At 62.8% G+C, this 18467-nt stretch overlaps 1 protein-coding gene across 1 annotated transcript; it reads right to left on the bottom strand.

Moving 5' to 3' along the window:
• Positions 1–4998: 4998 nt before the first annotated feature.
• UBE2Q1 (ubiquitin conjugating enzyme E2 Q1) lies at positions 4999–16409 on the bottom strand. Its single transcript, XM_075907370.1, has 13 exons — positions 16028–16409; positions 13283–13387; positions 12851–12955; positions 12064–12114; positions 10650–10790; positions 9968–10052; positions 9440–9500; positions 8587–8677; positions 8440–8498; positions 7929–7977; positions 7217–7312; positions 6797–6863; positions 4999–5421 (listed from the first exon to the last, which is right to left on the bottom strand). Exons 1-13 carry the CDS (start codon positions 16301–16303, stop codon positions 5390–5392), a joined length of 1218 nt encoding a protein of 405 aa, XP_075763485.1. The 5' UTR covers positions 16304–16409; the 3' UTR covers positions 4999–5389.
• Between the last annotated feature and the right edge of the window lie 2058 nt (positions 16410–18467).

Genomic DNA, 18467 nt, shown 5'->3' with positions numbered 1-18467 from the left:
CGTCCGTGCGTTAATCTCCGATGCCCGTTTCTCCTTCCCAGCTCCTGCTGCTCGGTGCCGGCCTAGCCCCGATTTGCTGGGCCTCCGAGCCGTTCAGCTCCGAGCTGGGGCCGGTGTAACGTGAAGGAAGCGCCCCCCCCCTTGGATTTTCTGGCAGGGAGAATTCTCATTTCCCATTGGCTGGCGGCTTGCCCCCCCCCCACCCCCAGTAATGCCCCAGATGAACTAGCACCTTGCACTTGGGATCTGTCGCTGCAGGAAAGGTTCCCGTGCTCGGGAAGGGAAGAGCTGGTTTCTGGTTTCTCGTCCTTCATAGCCTGCCCTGCGTGCCTCACGCCCCATGACCCTGGGGCGGGTGTGACCTGGGGGGGGCTGTCTGCTCCGTGACCCGGTGCCCCCACCTGGCTGCGGTGAGGTGAGATTCCCACGGACTCGCCCACGTGTGGATTGGCCCAGACACTAGGCCCAGCCTGGGCAGAGAACGAGGCTCTTCCGGGGTGGGTTGGGGGGAGACAAAGGGAGGGAGGTGGAGACGACCACCTGGTTGGGGGGCAGGGCCTGGGAGCTGGTCAGTTTGTCAGGGGAAAAACAGGAAGAGAAGAGCCTAAGCCGAGTGCTGGGGGGTCAGGGGCCCGTGGACCCCGCCCCAAGGGGTCTGAGGCTGCCAGCCCCCTCACTTCGATGCCCATCTAGAACCCGGGCCGGGCTGCACCTCGCAGAAGCAATAACCCCCCCCATTCGCCTGGCTGGCGGAGTCCCATCTTGCTGCAGACGGGGTGCAGGGTCAAGGGGTCCCCGACGCGCCGTCACAGGGGGTAGCAGTGGCCTCGTGTTAGGGGTGCAGAATGACGTCGCAGGGAGCTGGGCATTAACCCTGGATCTCCACGTGCCCGGCTAGCAGCCCACCCCAGGCCCTGGAAGCTGGGAAACCCTGGGTCAGTTACAGAGCCGAGTGAGAGTCCTGCCATCTGGTGCATGGCAGGCCCCGCCCACCCCTCTGTCTTCCCTGAGCCCCACGGCCCGGCAAGTCCTGCCTGGTAGGGTGGTGGGCCTGTCTCCCATGGAGCTAAGGTGGAGCCCTGAGCACGGCTCTTTCCCCTGGGGGCCCCAAAATGCACCTGAGCATTGGTCACACCTGCCACGGTGAGCTGGTATTGCCTTGGGCACGGACGGGATGTCTCTGAGCCTTGGACCAGTGTAATGCCCAGGCCAGCTCTCCAGCATCCGCAGCACCGACCCGTTCCCCTGGGGCTCCTACGCCAGCCGCCCTAGTGCGGACATGCTTGGCAGGGTCACGACTCAGGAGGGGCAGGGGGCCGGGGGCTGCTCTGTGGAGGCGGGAGCTGGACGTGGCGGAAGAACCCTGCTTGCCTGGTGCCAGCCTCACAGCCTGGCACGCTGCACCCGTGCTGCAGGGTAGGAGGGAGCCGGGCACCAGAGCGAGCCTGGAGCTGGAGTCCGCAAGGGGGCACCTGCCTCCAGCTGCCCTCGGGAGACGTGGCCATATGAGCGGCCAGACTAGGACAGACCAAAGGTCCATCCAGACCAGGGGCCTGTCTGCCAACAGCGGCCAAAGCTGGGTGTCTCGGAGGGAGGGAACCCAACAGGGAATCGTCACGTGATCCCTCCCCTGTCACCCATTTCCCGACACACAGAGGCAAGGGACCTCGTCCCTACCCAGCCTGGCCAATAGCCATTGATGGACCTAACCTCCAGGAATCGATCTAGCTCTTTTTTGAATCCTGTTCAAGTCCTAGTCTTCACCACATCCTCTGGCGAGGAGTTCCACAGGTTGCCTGTGCACCATGCGATAAACTTCCTTTTGTTTGTTTTAAACCTGCTGCCTGTTCATTTCATTTGGTGACGCCTAATTCTTATATTATGGGAACAAGTAAATAACTTTTCCTTATTCACTTTTTCCACACCAGTCACGATTGCATAGACCTTGATCATATCCCCCTCATCTCCTCTTTTCCAAGGCAGAGGGCAGGGCCAGCATGACATTGGGTGGAGGGGCAACTGACGTGCCAGTGCCAAGCCAGTCAGGATCACCTGCCAGAGGCGCCAAGATCTACTGGCGGATCCTGATCTACTTGAGAGTCCCAGTCTTTGTAATCTCTCTTCCTCGGGGACCTGTTCCAAACCTGCTGCATTTTTGTTGCCCTTTTCTGAACTTTTCCCAGTGCCCGTGTGTCTTTTTGAGAGGAGGTGACCATGTGTGCACGGGGCAGGGAACTGTGATGCTGGAGGGGGGGGGGGTTGTCTGGTTTCCCCAGGGTTAGCACAGCCCCCTCCCCCCCAGTTGCTTCCATGGGAACTTCCCTCAGTGACCTTTTTCTGTAGAACTGGAAGGGAGCCAGGGTCTGTCCCCCTGCCTCCCGCCTACTAGCCAGCCCTCCTCCAGCACCGTGGGCTCAGCTGATTGGTTACAGGAAGGGGGCCAGGTGGGGGCCTGGCCCCCAAATGAGTCACCGCCTCAGGCCAGTTCCTGCCTGGGGGCATTAGGGGCCAGAGGGAGTTGGAGATGGTGAGGACAAGGCCCTGCAGCCGGGCCGCTCACCTGCCCGGGGCTGCAGCACAGGCGGACACGGGTAGCCTGGCTTTGAGGCAGGGTCTGTAGCCACCAGCCAGCGCAGCCGAGCTCCGGGCTCCTGACCGTGGCCAGATCCACCCTTCGTCACTCCCCCACCCTGGGCAGGTTCCCGCTGGTCCAGGCCGGAGGGCAGCTGGAGTTTGTGTTCTGAAGGGAGGGGAGGGGGAGATCTAAGTGTGCTGTGCTGTAGTGGGGGTGCTGTCTGCTTTTGTGATCTGTGGGGCCCAGCGGGGGATGGGGCGGCCTCCTGAGCCAAGACAGGTAGGCTGTGGCCCCGCAGCTTCTCACCTGGCAAGGGAAGGAACAGAGGAAGGGGGGGCTGCCCGGGGGAGGGAGTGACCGGGGGCTGGGAGAAGGGGCTGTCTGGGGGAGGAAGACGAGCAAGACGGACTAAAGCCAGGGCCAGGGGGCTCAGGGCCCTTGGAGCCCTGCCCCCCAGCAGGGATCAGGCTGTCGGCGCTCAGTGCGTCCTGCGACCGTCGCCTGTCCCCCAGAGAACCAGTAACCCTCCTACTCTACTGGCCGAGTCACACTCGGGGCTCCCCGCGGCTCAGGGGGATCTGAACCCAGCCTGAGGGGGCTGGAAAGTCGGTGGAAGCGGAGGCACCCAGGTCAGGTAGCTCCTTGGACAATCCCAGGCTCAGATCACTCAGCCAGCCTGGCTCGCCTGGGGCTGTGAACGGTTAACCCAGCCTTTTGGGGCTGCTGGGCGCAAGAACGGCTGGGGCCGGCCCGGATCACTCGGCGGGCGCCATGGCACCCACGGGCACCGCGTTGGGGACCACGGCTGCCTCACCACGTAACCAGGTCACTGAAGGGCCAGGCCGGTGGGAGCAGCCTCTTCCCCCCACCGCTGGCTAACTGAATCCCTTAGCAATGGGCGGTGGTCTCCCCGCCCCCATCTCACCCAGGGTCTGCGTTTGGGGCCAGAGTTTGCATGGCTCAGAGCCAAGCTGGTCTGGCTCTTTGGGCAAAGAAGCTTGTTTGGTTCCCATCTCAGCCCCATTTCACCCGCGGGAGCCGGTGGGTACGGGCTGCGGCTGGGAAGCCGTTAAGATATTTACCCCCCACCCCCGTCTCGAGGCCGGCGAACCCGATTTGTAGGATCCTTTGCTCTGGTTCCAAGTGGCTGGACGGGGAAGTGGCTTCCGCTATGCCCCCGCCCTGCTGCGACCCCCCAGCCAGGAACTTGGACACAGAAGAGCGGACCTGAGGCAGGTTTCAGAGAGGAACTCCCCTAACGTCAGCAAGGAAAGCAGCACGGCCGCCCCCCGCATGACTTCCTTCTTGGGGGAACGGGGCAGGCCTGCCGGAGCACCACGGTGGGAAGCAGGAAGGCTGCTGGGTCAGATAATGAGCATCTTCCACGTGCCGTGGAGCTCAGAGCAACGCCGCAGGCCGGCTTTGCGGCCCGAGGGATGCAGCCGCACCCCGCCACAGGCCAGGGCGGCGCAGATGCCACCTTGAAGGGAGGCCAGAGGGGAAGAGGAAGCGACCCAGGGACCGAGCTGGAGAACAGTACCCCACACGCCCTGCCCCGGGTCCGAACTCTGTCAGGGCAGCAGGGGGCGCTGGACTGGAAGCTGTCACAGTGAGGAGAGCCGGGGGCCCCCTGCAGCAGCTGCTTCAGGAAGGAAGGCGCCTCCCCGGAGGCAGATGTGGGATGATCCGCTCTGAGACCCTGCTCTCATGGCCCACAGGTAGAGGCCAGAGGGGCTCAGGCGCCAGAGCTCACAGCTGGCAAGACAGCAGCCAGGGCGAAACAGGCAGAGCCGGACGCCTCCGCGGAAATGGAGGCAGGCTACAGGGCAGTAGCCCCACTGCCATGATCAGTCCAGCAGCAGCTCTGGGATATGGGGGGGGGGGAGGCAGCAAACAAGGGGGCCTTTCAGCCCGTCCTCCACCCAGCCAGTAGCCCCACCTCACTGGTTTCGGCAGGGGAGATGCCGAGTTACCTCTGCAGGGAGCCGGGCCCAGCTGTCTCCCAGGAGCAGAGCTTTGCTCAGCCACGTCTCAGGGGCCGAGACGGGCTCCAGGGAGACGGGCGCACTCTACACGTGGGCAAGCGTCGCGCTTCTGCCCAACGGCGCACCCCTCCTCCGAGCTACTCTCGCCGCCGCTCTCCAGGCCTGAGAAACTTGGCGGTTTAAATCTGTTCCCGAGTTAGCAGCTTAAGGAGCTAGCTGCCCCCCCCCCCTCCCCCGGCAGGGAATTCAAGGGCTCGAAGTCCACGGCTGCTGGAGGGTTCTGACGTGCTGATCCCAAGCGGATCTGGGCCAGCGAAAAGGGGCAGTTGAGGAGAGACGAGCCGCCCCACCCCCACCGCAGTGGGCTGGGGAGAGCCGCAGGGGAGGGAATTGGGCTTGCCCGGCTCAGTGGTAACTGGAGACAAACAGGGCCGCCCCTTCAAATTAACAAACTGTAATTTGTCTCCAAAGATACATTTTCCATACACATCCCTCATACACTGTAACCAAAAAAAGCAGTGTACATGAAATAAGAAAATAAATTAAATCCGTAGCATAGGTGAGGAGGACGCTCTAGACTGGAGCAGAGTCGCAAGTTTCCAGCGATACACGGGGCTCAAGAGTTTTGTCTGAATAAGGGTGCCTGCTAGCGAGGGTCCAGCGAGTTCCACGTCAGTCCAACTGCGCACACCGTGTATAACAGCCGTTCCTGCCCCGCAGACAGGCAGAGCGATCGCAGCCCGGGAGCAAGCCACGGAGGCGTCTGACGAGCCAAGGACAGCATTCCAAGTAACCCAGGGGTCCTGCCAAGCCCGGCCACCTGCCAGCGCTAGCCGTCCTCCTTGGGCGGTGTGTACCAGCCTGGAACAAGAGCAGAGACCGTGGGAGGGACAAGGCCGGCCACGCTGCTCAGCAAGCCTCCCCCGAGCCGTCACCCCAGGTCCCTGCACCCTTCCACTCGCCGAGCGCCTCCCGGAGAGCCTGCAGCTGTGAGGGCAGAGAGCTGGCCACGCTGGCCTCCCCTGGGACGGGCCAGATGTGGCCTGCTACGAGCCCACGGCCTAGTGGGCCCCTTGCCAGGTGCCCTGTCTACCACGTCCCCGCACGCCGCTCAAAGCAGCCAGCTGCCAGGGCCATGTGTCTGCGCTGCATGCCCCGGGGGGGGGGGGGGGGGGGGGCGCTCTACCCCCATGCCCAGAACAATCGCCTAACTCCCACTGGCTAGAAACCAGCCAATGGGAGCTGCTGGAGCCATGCCACGCCCCCCCCCCCCCACTCCAAGGGGTGCGCAGTGCAGATACACACGGCCCGAGTGACGTGCAGGGCTGCAGCAGGCAGGGCTGGGAGCAGCCTCAGGTGAGCACCTCCAGGCCAGAGCCCAAACCCAAACCCCCTGCACTCCCGCCGCAGGTCACCACCCCCTCCTAGACCCTGCCCCCGCCCATAACCCCCTTCCAGTCGTCTCCTGCACCCCCCAGGCCCTGCCCTCCAATCTGCTGCCCCAGGTCACAGCCCCTCCTTCCCCCAACTCCCGCCCAGCCCCTGCACCCCCCCCCCCAGGGAAGAGGGCAGCCCCACACCACTCGCGACATTCTTGGCGTGCCCCCGCATCAATTACTGCCCAGCCCAGCCCCGAAGTGCTGCGGGGTGTGAACGCTGAACACTCCCTCCTCCAGCGAGGTCAGCCTGGCTCTTGGTACGTCATGCCCGCTCCAGTCCCGCCAGCAGGCCGAAGCCAGGCCCGAGAGGCTGGAGAAAAGCTACTCGCAAGAGCTTTGCCGGCAGAGCGGTTCTTCTACCTGGCAGCACGACCTTGGAGGGCTCCCGGCTTAGCTAGCCAGCTACCACCCGCTAACCCCGCCCTGGCCCTCGCACCCTGCTTTCGGGAGGCTGAGCACACGGAAGAGTCCCGGGCAGGCAGCAACTCCCCTTGGTCTTAGGCAAAGCCACGTGTGACATTGAGCAGCTGCAGCTCTCCAGACACCAAGTTAGCCCAGCTGGCCCGGCTCTGCCCAGCTGCTAGGTTCCCCATGGCTAAGGCGGGTAAAGCTCCCAGCAGCTGGGTAGCGGGAAGCCAGGAGCACGACCAGGGTAACACGGCCAGATGCCCTGCTTGGCACCCGCTCCACAGATGCCACCGCGTCTCCCCTGCCCGACATCCACCCTCCAGGAGTGGCCGTGCAGCGAGGGACCCGTCAGCTCACTAGCCACCCCCCGGCTGCAGCCCCCGACTTACCGTTCTTCTCATGGATCTGAACCAGGGACTTGTAGGACTGCTGTGCTCTCGTCAGGCTGTACTGGTTCTGCAAGGGCGAGCCGGAGTCATTCTGCGCACCAGGGACCGGGGCAGCCCCCATTTCTGTGCCCAGCCCCCAGGCTGCAAGCGCTCAGGGCAGACGGCGGGCAGGCGGCTGACAGCCCCGCGCAGGGTCACCAGGCCCACTAGCGCTGTACTGATAGGGATGAGCACATCCCCTGAAGCCCCCCCGAGCGGGTCCTGCAGCCCCAGGGGCCCGGTATGGGGGTTACTGCCCCAATTCGCCAGCAGCTCCCAAGTATTTACGGCACCGGGGAGTCTCGGCTCTCAGCTGCCCCCAAAGTAGATGCTGCAGAAACAGAGGCGGGGAGCCCCTCCCCCTCCAGACCAGGCCCTTACCTTATTGGCTCCAAACTGCACCCTGGCTTTCCCTTTCACCAGCGTGGCGCTGATCTGCATGATCACCGACTCAATGGAATAGGCACTGCTCCAGCCCTGCAAAGCGCGCGAGAGTGAGGCCGGCCTGCCCCAGCGCTGCAGGGGGCGGCTAGACCAGTTACACTAACAGCCCTGCCTAGCAGCCTGCCCCAGCGTGCTCGGCCTTCGCAGGCTGCTCACGCCGTGCTGGGCACATTTGCATGACCCTTCCTGGCCTAGCAAAGCGAAAAGAGCAAGAACGCCAGGCCCAGGGAGCTGGGGGCAGGAGGGGAGGGGTCCCCAGAACCGGGCACCTTAACCTGGGAGAAGCAAGGAAGAGATCTGCTTTGCTTCGGACGGCTGGAAACGTTTCAACGTCCTCCTCCGCCCCAGCAGGCCACGGTGGGTTCCCCGTGCAGCCGGGCGCCGTCACCCACCAACCGCACATTTTGCAACCTCCGGGAAGGAAATGGTTTGCTCCTTCCCCCAAAACCAAGGCAGCAGCTGCATGGAGGAGGCAGCCCCGGAACACCAGGCAGTCTCGGAGCTAGAGGCCGACTCCCCGCTCTCCCGCTAGCGGCCGGGTTTTCAGACACCCGATGGACTCCCAGCACGGGCGCCACTCGCGGGCCGTAAGGGGCAGCGCCCAGGTCACCCTGGAGCGCACAGGCCGTGCCGCAGGGCAGACACTCACCTGCTTGGTAAGCAGCTCCATGCAGATGGCACCTCCACCCAGAACGTACCTGGGGGGGAGACGAGACGAGTCAGTGACGCTAAGGAGCATCGCCCAGCTCTCTGGCAGCAAAGGCTAGTCCGTCTGCCCCCCGGAGCCAGAGGGAACTAGCCATCCCCCCCCCCCCCCCAAGAACTCATTGCTACAGAGCCACCCCCCGCCAGGGAGACAGCCGCTGAGCAGGTCTCTGGTGCCTTTCAGCCGCCCCCGCCCCGCCCGGGCCCCGCCCTCCCCCCAAACGGCCCGAGCGCCTTCCCCGGGGAGACGGCCACTGATCTAAGGGCTGGTGTCACCAGGGTGTCGCCCCGGACGCTCGCTGCAGACCCAGTCAGGGACTCACACCAGACACGGAGACACCCTCTCAGCTTGGCAAGGCCAGAGGAAGCAGCATCCTCAGTGCTAGTGCAGAGCCCTAGCTGCCCCAGAGACAAGGGACTGAGGTGGGCAAAGCGCCGAGCCGAAGGGCACTTACCCCCCCGAGAGCACAGGGGACACCACCCTCACGAACGGCGGGTCGAAAGGGAAGTTATCCTGCGAGGAGAGAGCGAGATGCGGGGCCGTTAGGAGCCGCCGCAGGAGGGCCGAGGGCTGGGAAGACCGGCGGGGGGGGGGGCCTTACCTTAAAGGAGAAGTTGAGAAGGATGAAGTCCATCCCTTCTTTCTCTTTGAGGATCTGGAGATCATTGTGCAAAGCGCTATCCTCGTCAACCCTGCAAGGGAACAGCCCGGAAGGTGGGGGGTCAGCCAATCTGCACTGCCCACTGACGCTGGAACACAGGCCCTAAGGGACTCAGGTGCCCAGCCCGGCCCCTGCAGCATCCTCCTCACCTGGGAGCCCGTGTGTGAGCGTGGTGCTAGCCAACAGCTTCCAGCAGCCCGCCCCAGGCAAGGGATGCAGGGATGGGAATGACCAGTCGACTGCGATAAGCAAATGCTCGTCGACTAGTCGCTTCCCCCCTTGCCGCCTCTACCAGGAAGAGGCCGGGGGGAGGCGCTTCAAGGCGGCAGTGCCGCGTGGAGCCCGGGGTCTGCCGCTTTGAAGCGCCGCAGGGAGCCCAGGACCAGCAGGGAACCGCTCGAGTCCCCTGCTGGCCCGGTGCTCCCCACAGCGCTTTCGCCTTTGGAGCGTAGCAACAGCCCCGGGGCAGCTGCTACACCTCAAAGGCGGAGGTGCCCTGTCGACCATTCGATCAGCCAACCGGCTGACGTTTTCCATGCCTAGCTGCGTTCAGAGGGCAGGGGGCTCGCACACCAGAGCACCCTGCAATCTGCCCCTCCGGTCCCCACAGCGCAGGGGAAACCGAGGCTCAGCCGGGGCAGGACATGCGCGTCTCGGGGGCAGAGCGCGAACTCCAGCCCAGATCTGCCAAGCACCCTCCTGCTCTAGTCACGAACTCTCCCCCCTCACGCCCCCATGCCCGGGGCAGGCCAGCCCCACCTCTGACCCCAGAGCTCTCAGCCAGGCCACCTACTTGAGGAGTTTGACGTTCCAATCGTACAGGCTGTCGTTCACTAGTTCAACTGCATAGTATCCTGCGGAGCAGAGCAAAGACGCCTCAGCCGCCGTGGGGAGAAGGCCCGGAGCAGCAACCCGCTGAGAGCCACGGGAGCTGGCCTGGATCAGCAGGCCCAGGGAGCGCCCTTGTCTAGCCAGGCTGACCCCCCCCCAGAGTCTGGTGCTTAAGGGAAGGGACGGCCAATCCCTGCCGCCACCAGGGCCCCCTGCGAACGGGGGACCCTGCCCAGCCACCTCCCAGGGAAGCAGCTACTATGTCAGAAGGCCTCCTCAGCACCTCGCCCCTCGAACAGACAGGGCTAGGACTGGCTCCAGAGCTAGCCCCCCACCCTGAACCCCAAGGCCTGCCTTGGGGAGCACAGGGAAAGGGGATGGCCTGCTCAGACCAGCTCTCCCTGGGGAATGGGACAGGCTGGCATGGCCAGGGCAGTAGCTGGGTGAGAAACCGCCCGGCCCCAGCCCCCAGATTCCAGCCCCCACTTACCGCCCTTGAAACTTGGTGATCGGTAAATATCCCTGAGCTCCTTCATTAGCCGGTCAGTGGCCTGCACAGAGCCAGACACTGCACCCTGCGAGGGGGTCGGGGAGGGGGACCAGGAGGCAAGCGCATTGTTACTCTGGTCTCACCACGCAGCCAAGGCCGGAGCCGCAACACACGACATGAGCGCAGCCCCCCTCTGCACTGCAAGCCCGCCCCGCCCCACGACAGCTGCCCCAGGCCTGGGGGCAGGAGGAGGGCCCGACAGGCCCAGTGGCGAGACCCGGGTTAGCCCCAAGACACCGTCTCCCGGGAAGGGTCTGGCCTCCTGGCGCTGGGCAGGGAGCCGGAATCCCAGCAAGGGGGGCGGCTGCCCCTGCTTCCAGTAGCATTAGAGCAAGCGACGCCGATTCCCTGGGACAACCCCCCGCTCGGAGGCCTTCCCTCAGGTTCCCAGACGACCCCACATCCTCCCCGGAGCCAGCGCGTCTCTCCAGGACTCCTGGGCACGTGCGGTGACCTGCAGCCCCCTCCTTGGAAACACCCATCAGCCTGGCCGCTCACTGCGCAACGAGGCCTAGGGCGCGGCAGCCGAAGGGGACTGACCCGGCTCAGGCACTGCAGCTCCATGGGGTACCCTGGGCCCCCTCTGCCCCCCAGCCCCTCCCGCCCTCCTAGTGACACGTACATTTAAGTAATCTTGCCTCTGGTTCTGTTTGATTTTCTCTAAGATGGCCAGGTTCTCCTTCCCAATGCCGTCATCCTCCGTCTTCTTCCCGTCCACCGGCTCCTCCTCTTTCATCTCATAGTGATCCAAGTCCTCGGTGTCCTGGGCAGGGTGAAGAGAGCTCACCCCAGCCGCCCAGCTCCGAGCCGCTGCACTGGGACCCTGAGACGCCCAGGCAGGAGCTGCCCAGCCCCTCCGCGGCAATTCTCAACTCCCTCCCCAGCACGGGCGGAGACGGCACGAGGCCCTGGTGGGCGGGCGGTGCCAGAAGCCAGCCTGGGGCAGAGGGAAGTCAGGTCGGAACCAGGGCAGGGAAAATCTCAGTTCCTGGGCAGCAGGCAGGGTCCAGCGCACCGCTTTCATTTCGCTCCTCCGGGGATCAGGGCAAGGGCGGGAAAACTGCCTGGGGCAGCCCCCAGCCCACCCTGCAATGGTCTGCCGCCAGGGCAAGCATGCAGAGAGCAGCCTAGGAGCCAGGCCCCAGCTCCCAGCAGAAGACGTAGATTCAGCCAGGCTGCAGACAGGTCTGTGGGGCTGGGCGTTTTGGGAAAGCGACGGTCCGGGTTTCACCAGCCCTGCACTGTTAACTGCGCTAGGGAGACTCGCCCCTCCGAAGCCATGCGGCCGCGTGACATCCGACCTGAGCCGGCGCTGCACTCGGGGGGCCTGGAGGCCGGAACAGACGGCTCTTTGCCTCAAGCGAGCAGTGAGGCTCAGAGTGGACCCGTCTGTCCATGGAGCTCTCACAAACTCACCCTCTGATTTCAATGATGGGACTCCAAGCAAGTCCCAGGTGGAGAGACAGACTGTGGAGTGCCAGACTCTGCCGCTCCCACTCACTCGGGGTCCTTGCTGCAGCTCATTCAAGGGTGAAATCCACCTCCAAGCATTACCGGCTTCCAAACTGGCTCTGCAGGTGCAGCTGCCCCATGCCAGCCTCACTGTTCCCAATTGCTCCCCAACAACCAGCTAGCCTGTCCCTTGCCTCCCCCGCTCTGTCCCTGCTCCCTTGGCAAAGGCTGCGGATTCCTGAAAGAGGAAGCCCAGGCCCAAAATGCCAGAGTTAAGTGGGTTTCTGAGCAGCCCCCAGACCAGCTCCCTCGCCATGTTAGAAGTGGGCACTTACTGCCCCTTGGCTACTGGCGTGTCTGCTGCCAAGCCCGTGCCTTCTTGTCACTGGCCACCATCCCCTTACCGCAGCATGCCCTGCGAGGGGGGAGTAGCGCCCTTCGTTGCACTTCCGAAGGGTCTCCCAGAGCCCGTGGACACGCGCCAGGTCTGAACCTTCCAACTGTCACGCAGGTTAATCCGCCTCAGCCTTTCACCGCTCTGCTCGCCTCCCCCGCCCCCGCCGCAGCGTCAGCACGACACTCACCTCCGGCATCTCCTCGTCTTCATCCTCAGAGGACACCTCTTCCTGGACACTCTGGGTCAGGAGAGACGAGGGTCAGAGCGGGGCCTGGGGAACTGCTGCCATTCTGCAGGCAGGAGCCAGCCAGACCATCCGCGCCAACGAGGGGCATCGCAGCTAGGAAGTTGCCCCCAGGCCAATGAAACCCTGACCCTCACTCACTGCAAGGAGCTCCCAGAACCCCCTACAACGCTTCCAGGAAAGGCTGGGTGCAGACTGACCCTGGGAATTCAGCTTCAAACCCAAGTGAAGGCAGAAACCTTCCCCAGGCAGTTCCCTCTACAAGGGCTGCCTCAGGGGTTAAGAATTCCCAGGAGGCAACATCTGACACTCTGGCAGAGCTATCCAGGGGGGAGCCCCCTAGGCGGGGGCTGTACCAGCGCTGGCCAGGCAACAGGGCCGCTATTTGCCTCGGGCAGGAAAGCTGAACACCCCCCCCCTCGATTCCATGGGGACTGAGCAAGGCGCGCACCCACGCGGCCTACTCTGCACGGTAGCAGAGGCACACGGGCTGCAGGGCCAGGCTGAGCATGGGGCAAAAACAGGTCCCAACCCATCTGCCAGGCTCCTGGAGTGCAAGAGCCTCAGCCCTGGAACACAGGCCCCGGTTCGGAGGGCACCCCAGATCCAGTTCCACAGACCCTCCCCCCACCACACTGGAGCCAGCGTGGGTTGGACTCATGGGAGAAGGGCCACTGCAGCGTGGCTGTCCCTCCGGTGGCCTCCAAGGCGTCTGTCTGAGACCTGGTACCTGTTCCGCTGGCAGAGGCTGGTCCAACATCTCGACATCTGGGTGCTGGGGAAGGTTGTAGAGTTTGCACAGGTCAGAGATTATCCGCTTCAGGTGCTGCAAAAGCTGCCCAGGGAGGACAGACAAACAGTGTTAGAAAAAGGCACACAACCCCCCCCCCCACCATCAAACAGCCTCCCCCCCCAAACCCAGATTCCTAGGGCGGTCATGGGAAAAGCAGCCTCTGAATGCAGCATGTGCACACCACAGGCCAGGCAGGACTGCAGTCAGCGAGCAAGCCCCACCCCAAGGCAAGTGAGACTCCCTCGCCACTCAGCGCCACTCGCCAAATCCCACCACAACCGCACCGGGCGCACCAGGGAACCGCACACCAGAAGGGCGGTACTGCTCGAGCCGCCCGCCCCTCGCCCGCCCCACACCTTGTCTCCTCACCAGAGTATTTCCTTTCTTGACTTCCGCCAGCCTCTCCAGGATAGCTGCCAGGTTAGGGTCATCCGACTCCACAGACCAGATTGGGGGAACAGCCGGGTAAGACTCCTAGGGAAGAGGGAAGAGGGAAAAGGGCGTGTTTGGACCCTTGTTACAGAGCACCCCTCAGAGCCAGTCCCTTCTGCAGTCCTGCCTCTCCTCCCCCAAAGCACATTCCCCAGAAATACACGGCCCAGTGTCCAGCAAAAGGACTCCACCCTCCAGCCTAATTCCAGACAGAGGCAAACAAACAATAGCGCTGACGGCACTAATCTGTGTCAATTCTGTGCCGCTACGCTCCCTCCAGCCCCCAAGCGCAAGAGACAGAGGGGGGCAAAGTCTACGTCTCTTCACACTACCGCCTGCGGCACTAGGGGTGAGGAGAGGGAATGAAATCCTATACAGACCGGCCTGTAAGAGCAAGTAGCAGACCCTCTCTGCTTTGCATTCGGAGCCAGGCTGCTGACAGCACTTTAAAACAAGTCCTCTGGAAATTCCCCCCCGCTCCCAGCACCATAGAAAGAGGCCCCCCCAGAATGCTGCTTCTCAGGACAAGCTGCCTGCAATTCCTACCCTACCTGAGGGCCCCAACAGGTAGGTGTGTGTCAAGGAGGCTGCTGCAGCGTGTAGCCCCCCCCCCCCCCCCCGGTGTGCTAGTGCTCTTAGTGCACATGCTCAACTGGTCCCTGAAAGGGGCCGCTCAGCCTTGGCTTTCGATCCCTCAGAGTCCTGTGAAATCCAGGCCAAGCAGAGCTAGGAGTCACTTGGGCACCAGAAGGATCAAACTTCCCATTTCAAACATTGTCACCCCGGTGTTTTCAACAAAAACTCCTCCCGAGTGGCCTGCAAACACCCTGGGCAGAGACCTTGCACATGGGTGCGAAGCAGAGAGGTCTGTCCTGGACTAAACGTTTCCAGCTGTGAGGTGTCCTGAGAAACGGGGCTAATGGAAAAGCTGCAGAGGCAAAGACATGCACACAGTCCTACCAGCAAAATCCCCTCTCCCGGGGCATTACCTTGGCCTGTAACCTCTGCAAGTGTCCAGTCCCAACATGCCAACAGCACCCCTCCCATGTAATCTCAGGAGCAATCCAATGCAGAGACAGCGCCAATACCAGGCCAAGCCTGCTCAGGCATGTCTGCAGCAGACCCTGTTTATGCACCAACCCAACCGGCACTCTGCACCAAGGGCTGTACTGCAGGCTGCTCTAGACGGCAGCTCACCATTTCAAAATCCTGCCCAATGACCTTGTGGCTTGTGTTCAGGGAATGTAATTCTGCGCCATCCTGCCCGTGAAAGCAAAAAGCAGAAGCTTTGCAGCAGGACGCTGGTGCTTTCAGGAGATGAAAGAAGTACCACTGGGTTATCTGGTGTTCCCTCGAGCAATTTCACCCAACACCACTGAGCAGGCTGGAAACTACAGCCAGCACCAGCCATAAGTCTGCCCTCACCCAAGCACCTCCCAATGGACAAGGTCAATGGAGGGGCGGGGGGAGAGGAGAGACACATTCCCCAGCTGTCAGATCTGAATGACCCCAGGAGGAGAGTGGAATTGGGGTTCTAAGCAATATTCCAGCACCCTGTACACAGCTCATCCATGCACCCCTTGCACCTCGGGCAGCATAACAAATTAAGGGGGCTCGAGCATCCCAAGGCAGCTTTGGTCATTAGTTACTGGAAATGAGCGTGCAGTCAGGAGCAGAGGAGCAAACTGCCCCCCTCTAGCGCTTTAAGCCCACATCAGACACTAAGCACGTCCATCCCTCCATGCCATTTTGCCCTGGGTCTAGCCCCACTCTGCTCCGAAACGGAGCACCTTTTGGGGCAGCGTGTGCATTGGCATTTCGGATCAGTTACAGCCATGTTGCGAAGGAGACTAACTAAAATAGGTCATTTCGTTTTCTGTTCAAACACCCAGCCCGTTCTTGCTCAGCCCAGAGCACAGGAAGCTACAGGAACCGATCCTTAGGGAAAGAGATTCAAACGACTGTATTTGTGAGGATGGATTTAGCATTGGAGGTTGGGGCTCATCTCAGTGTCCCTATCACAGCCCTTTATTTCCTGGGGTTCACAGCAAGGAGGAAAAGCTGGCTGGACCAAACTCTGCCTCACAAAGGGCACATCAACGATGGAAAAAAAAATCCGCTGGCAGCGAATCTCAGAGCCAGGGTCAGCGACAGGGCGAGAGTAGCAGTGCAGATGTTCCCACTCTGGGCAGGAGCCCTCTGAGACCCAACCCCTCACTGGGGGTTCAGAGGCGGGCTCCTGCCCACAGAGGAATGGCTATTTTTAAGCACACGGTGCCCCCCAAGTCAGTTGGCCGGGACTGTGAAACTCAGGCTGCGAGAGCCAGTGGGACTGGGAAGCTTTAAACCCCTCCCTGCAAGAGGGCGGGGAGTTTCCTTTGCAGCCCCAGGCAGCTGCGGCCTGCCAAGCCTAGATTAACGCGCAGCCAAGCCACCCCCCCTCCCACCGCAACACGGGGGGGGGCTCACCCCGCACTGGGGGCAGTACAGGGGGAACTACGTGGCCACTAGCACCTTCCCCTCGCCCCGCCCCCTGGGGGCCCTCGCCCCGCCCCCAGCCCCCCAAGCCCCCCCAGGAACCCCTTCGCCCCGCCCCCCGGAACCCCCTCGCCCCGCCCCCGCTCACCAAGCCCCCCTCCCCCCCGGAACCCCCTCGCCCCGCCCCCAAGCCCCCCCCCTCACCGTGATGTTGCAGTGGATGCGGACGGGCCCCGGCGTCGCGCCCCGGCTCGCGGACCCCCCGGCGCGGGCGCCCGGGCCGGGCAGGAACTCGCAGCTGATCTCGTCGGGGCAGGCGCTGCCGATGCGGAACCGCTCGTGGCCGCGGTGGAAGATGGACTCGAGCAGCCGCAGCTCCCGCCTCAGGAGCCGCCCGGGGGAGGCCGCGCCCCCCCCGCTCCGCCCGGGCCCCGCCGCCGCCTGCGACCCCGCCGCCTCCTCCGCCCCCGCCCGCTGCATCTTCCCATGGAGGGACCCGCTCCGCCGCCGGCCCCGGGCCCCGCCGACCCCGCCTCAGCGCCAGGAGCCGGCCCAAGATGGCGGCCGGGACGGCCCCGCTACCCGGAAGTGACCCCTCCCCACAGCCCAGCGCGCCGGGCGGAGCCTCGCGCTGGCCCCCGGAAGTGCTCCCTCCCCTGCGCCCATCGCAGCGGAAATGACGCCGGGCGGCTCGGCCTGGCACAGGAAGTGACGCCCAAACGCCGACGCACGGGGGGGGGGAGGCGGACCCGGAAGTCAGCTGCCTGTATGGTCACGCACGCCGGAAGTGGCCGCTGCCGTCCGCTCTCCCTGCGCAGAGGCTCGTGGCACCCACTAGTGGGCGGGGCCCGGTCCCTCCCCCGCTGCCCACTAAGGGGGCCCCGCCTCTCCCGAGCCACGTGGCTCCAGGGCTGGACACAGGGACCCCTGGGGGGCTCTGCCCCCCCCGCACTGGGACCCCTGGTCCTGCCCCGCCCCCTCGTGGCCCGGGGGCTGCAGCCCCACGCGGGGCCCCAGGGACAGGGGGCCCCACGGCCTCCCGCCCCCCGGAGCGCTGGGCTGGGCGCTGTGGGGCTGGAGGGACCGGGCCGCGGGAGGTGGATGCTCGTCTACCCTGTTCTTAGAACTCCCCGTGCGGATGTCCCCTCCCCCCCCCCCCCGTGTCTGGCTCCAGGGCTTTCCCTGCCCTTGCCTGCGGGCGGGTTCCGAACCAGCATCTCCCTTGCGGCGGGGGGGGCTAGAGGAGGGCCCAGAAGCCTCGCTCCCGCTGGTCAAGACTTTGCTAGTATAAAGCAAGGCTAAGCTGTGAGCAAGAGGCAGGCCCCTGCTCGTGGGACTTGGCAAGAACAGGGCTGAGAGTGTAAAACACTCAGGCTACGTCTACACTGGCAGCTTCACTGCACGCGCGTTCTTCCAGAAGTACATTTACAGTACAGCCTTGTAAAACAGGGCTTCTCCTGGAAGAGTTATTCCTCTCCCCACGAGAGGGCAGTGTAGACAGGCAAGAGCTCTTCCCGCAGAGGGCAGTGTATTTCTTGCGCAAGAAGCCCCTATGGTTAAAATGGCCGTCAGAGCTTTCTTGTGCAAGAGAGCGTCCACACAGCCATGGATGCTCTTGCACAAAAGCACATCTCTTGTGCAAAAGCACATGGCAGTGTAGATGCTCTCTTGTGGAAGAGTTCTTGCACAAGAAGCTGCCAGTGTAGATGTAGATGAACTGTTTTGCGGAAGAGTTCTTGTGCAAGCGCGCATCCACGCTGCCATGTGCTTTTGCACAAGAGTGTCCATGGCAGTGTGGACGCTCTCTTGCTCAAGAAAGCTCTGACGGCCATTTTAGCCAGAGGGGTTTCTTGAGCAAGAAACCCCTGTTGCCCGTCCACACTGCCTTCTTGCGCAAGAGGACTTATTCCTCGTGGATAGAGGAATAACTCCTGCTCAAGAAGCCCTCTGTTCTGCCACTTTACTGTAGATTTACTTGCGCAAGAACGCGTGTGCAGTGTAGACATGCCGCAAGTTTTTGCGCAAGAAAAGCCCGGCAGGCTTCTTACGCAAGAATAGCCGTTCTTGCGCAAAAACTTGCAGAGCGTCTACACTGCTCACATGTTCTTGTGCAAGGAAATTTACAGGTAGTTGTCAGAACAGAGGGCTTCCTGCATGACAGTTATTCCTCTCCCCATGAGGAATAAGCCCTCTTGCACAAGAGTTCTTGTTCAAGAAGGCAGTGTGGACGGGCAACAGGGGTTTCTTGCGCAAGAAACCCGTCTGGCTAAAATGACCATCAGAGCTTTCTTGCACAGGAGAGCATCCACCTCGTTAAAAGGACTTTGTTACCCACATTCTCTACAGACAACAGACATACCGACCTAGGTTCAGTAAAGGTCTAAAATGACAACATGATGGATAAGAGATGTTCTAATCAACCTACCAGGTGCAGGGTGACAGGTGGCATCTAGATTTTCAGTGGTGACATGGTTACCCTATTACATGCTTTTCTACATGCCTAGTTTGTACAATGAAGTTGTGTCTTGAAGGAACTAACTATCCAGCCTAACAGGTAGAGGGACTTCCGACTGACTGGGCCGGTCCATTGTCTGGGGGTACATTATGTGTAGTGGTTCCGTAGAGCCTACTGACAACTATTAGT

The sequence above is a fragment of the Pelodiscus sinensis genome, chromosome 24 (genome assembly GCF_049634645.1).
Source record: "Pelodiscus sinensis isolate JC-2024 chromosome 24, ASM4963464v1, whole genome shotgun sequence".
Taxonomy (NCBI): domain Eukaryota; kingdom Metazoa; phylum Chordata; order Testudines; family Trionychidae; genus Pelodiscus; species Pelodiscus sinensis.
Note: the sequence above shows the minus strand (reverse complement) of the source record. Positions and strands in the feature narration are given on the sequence as shown.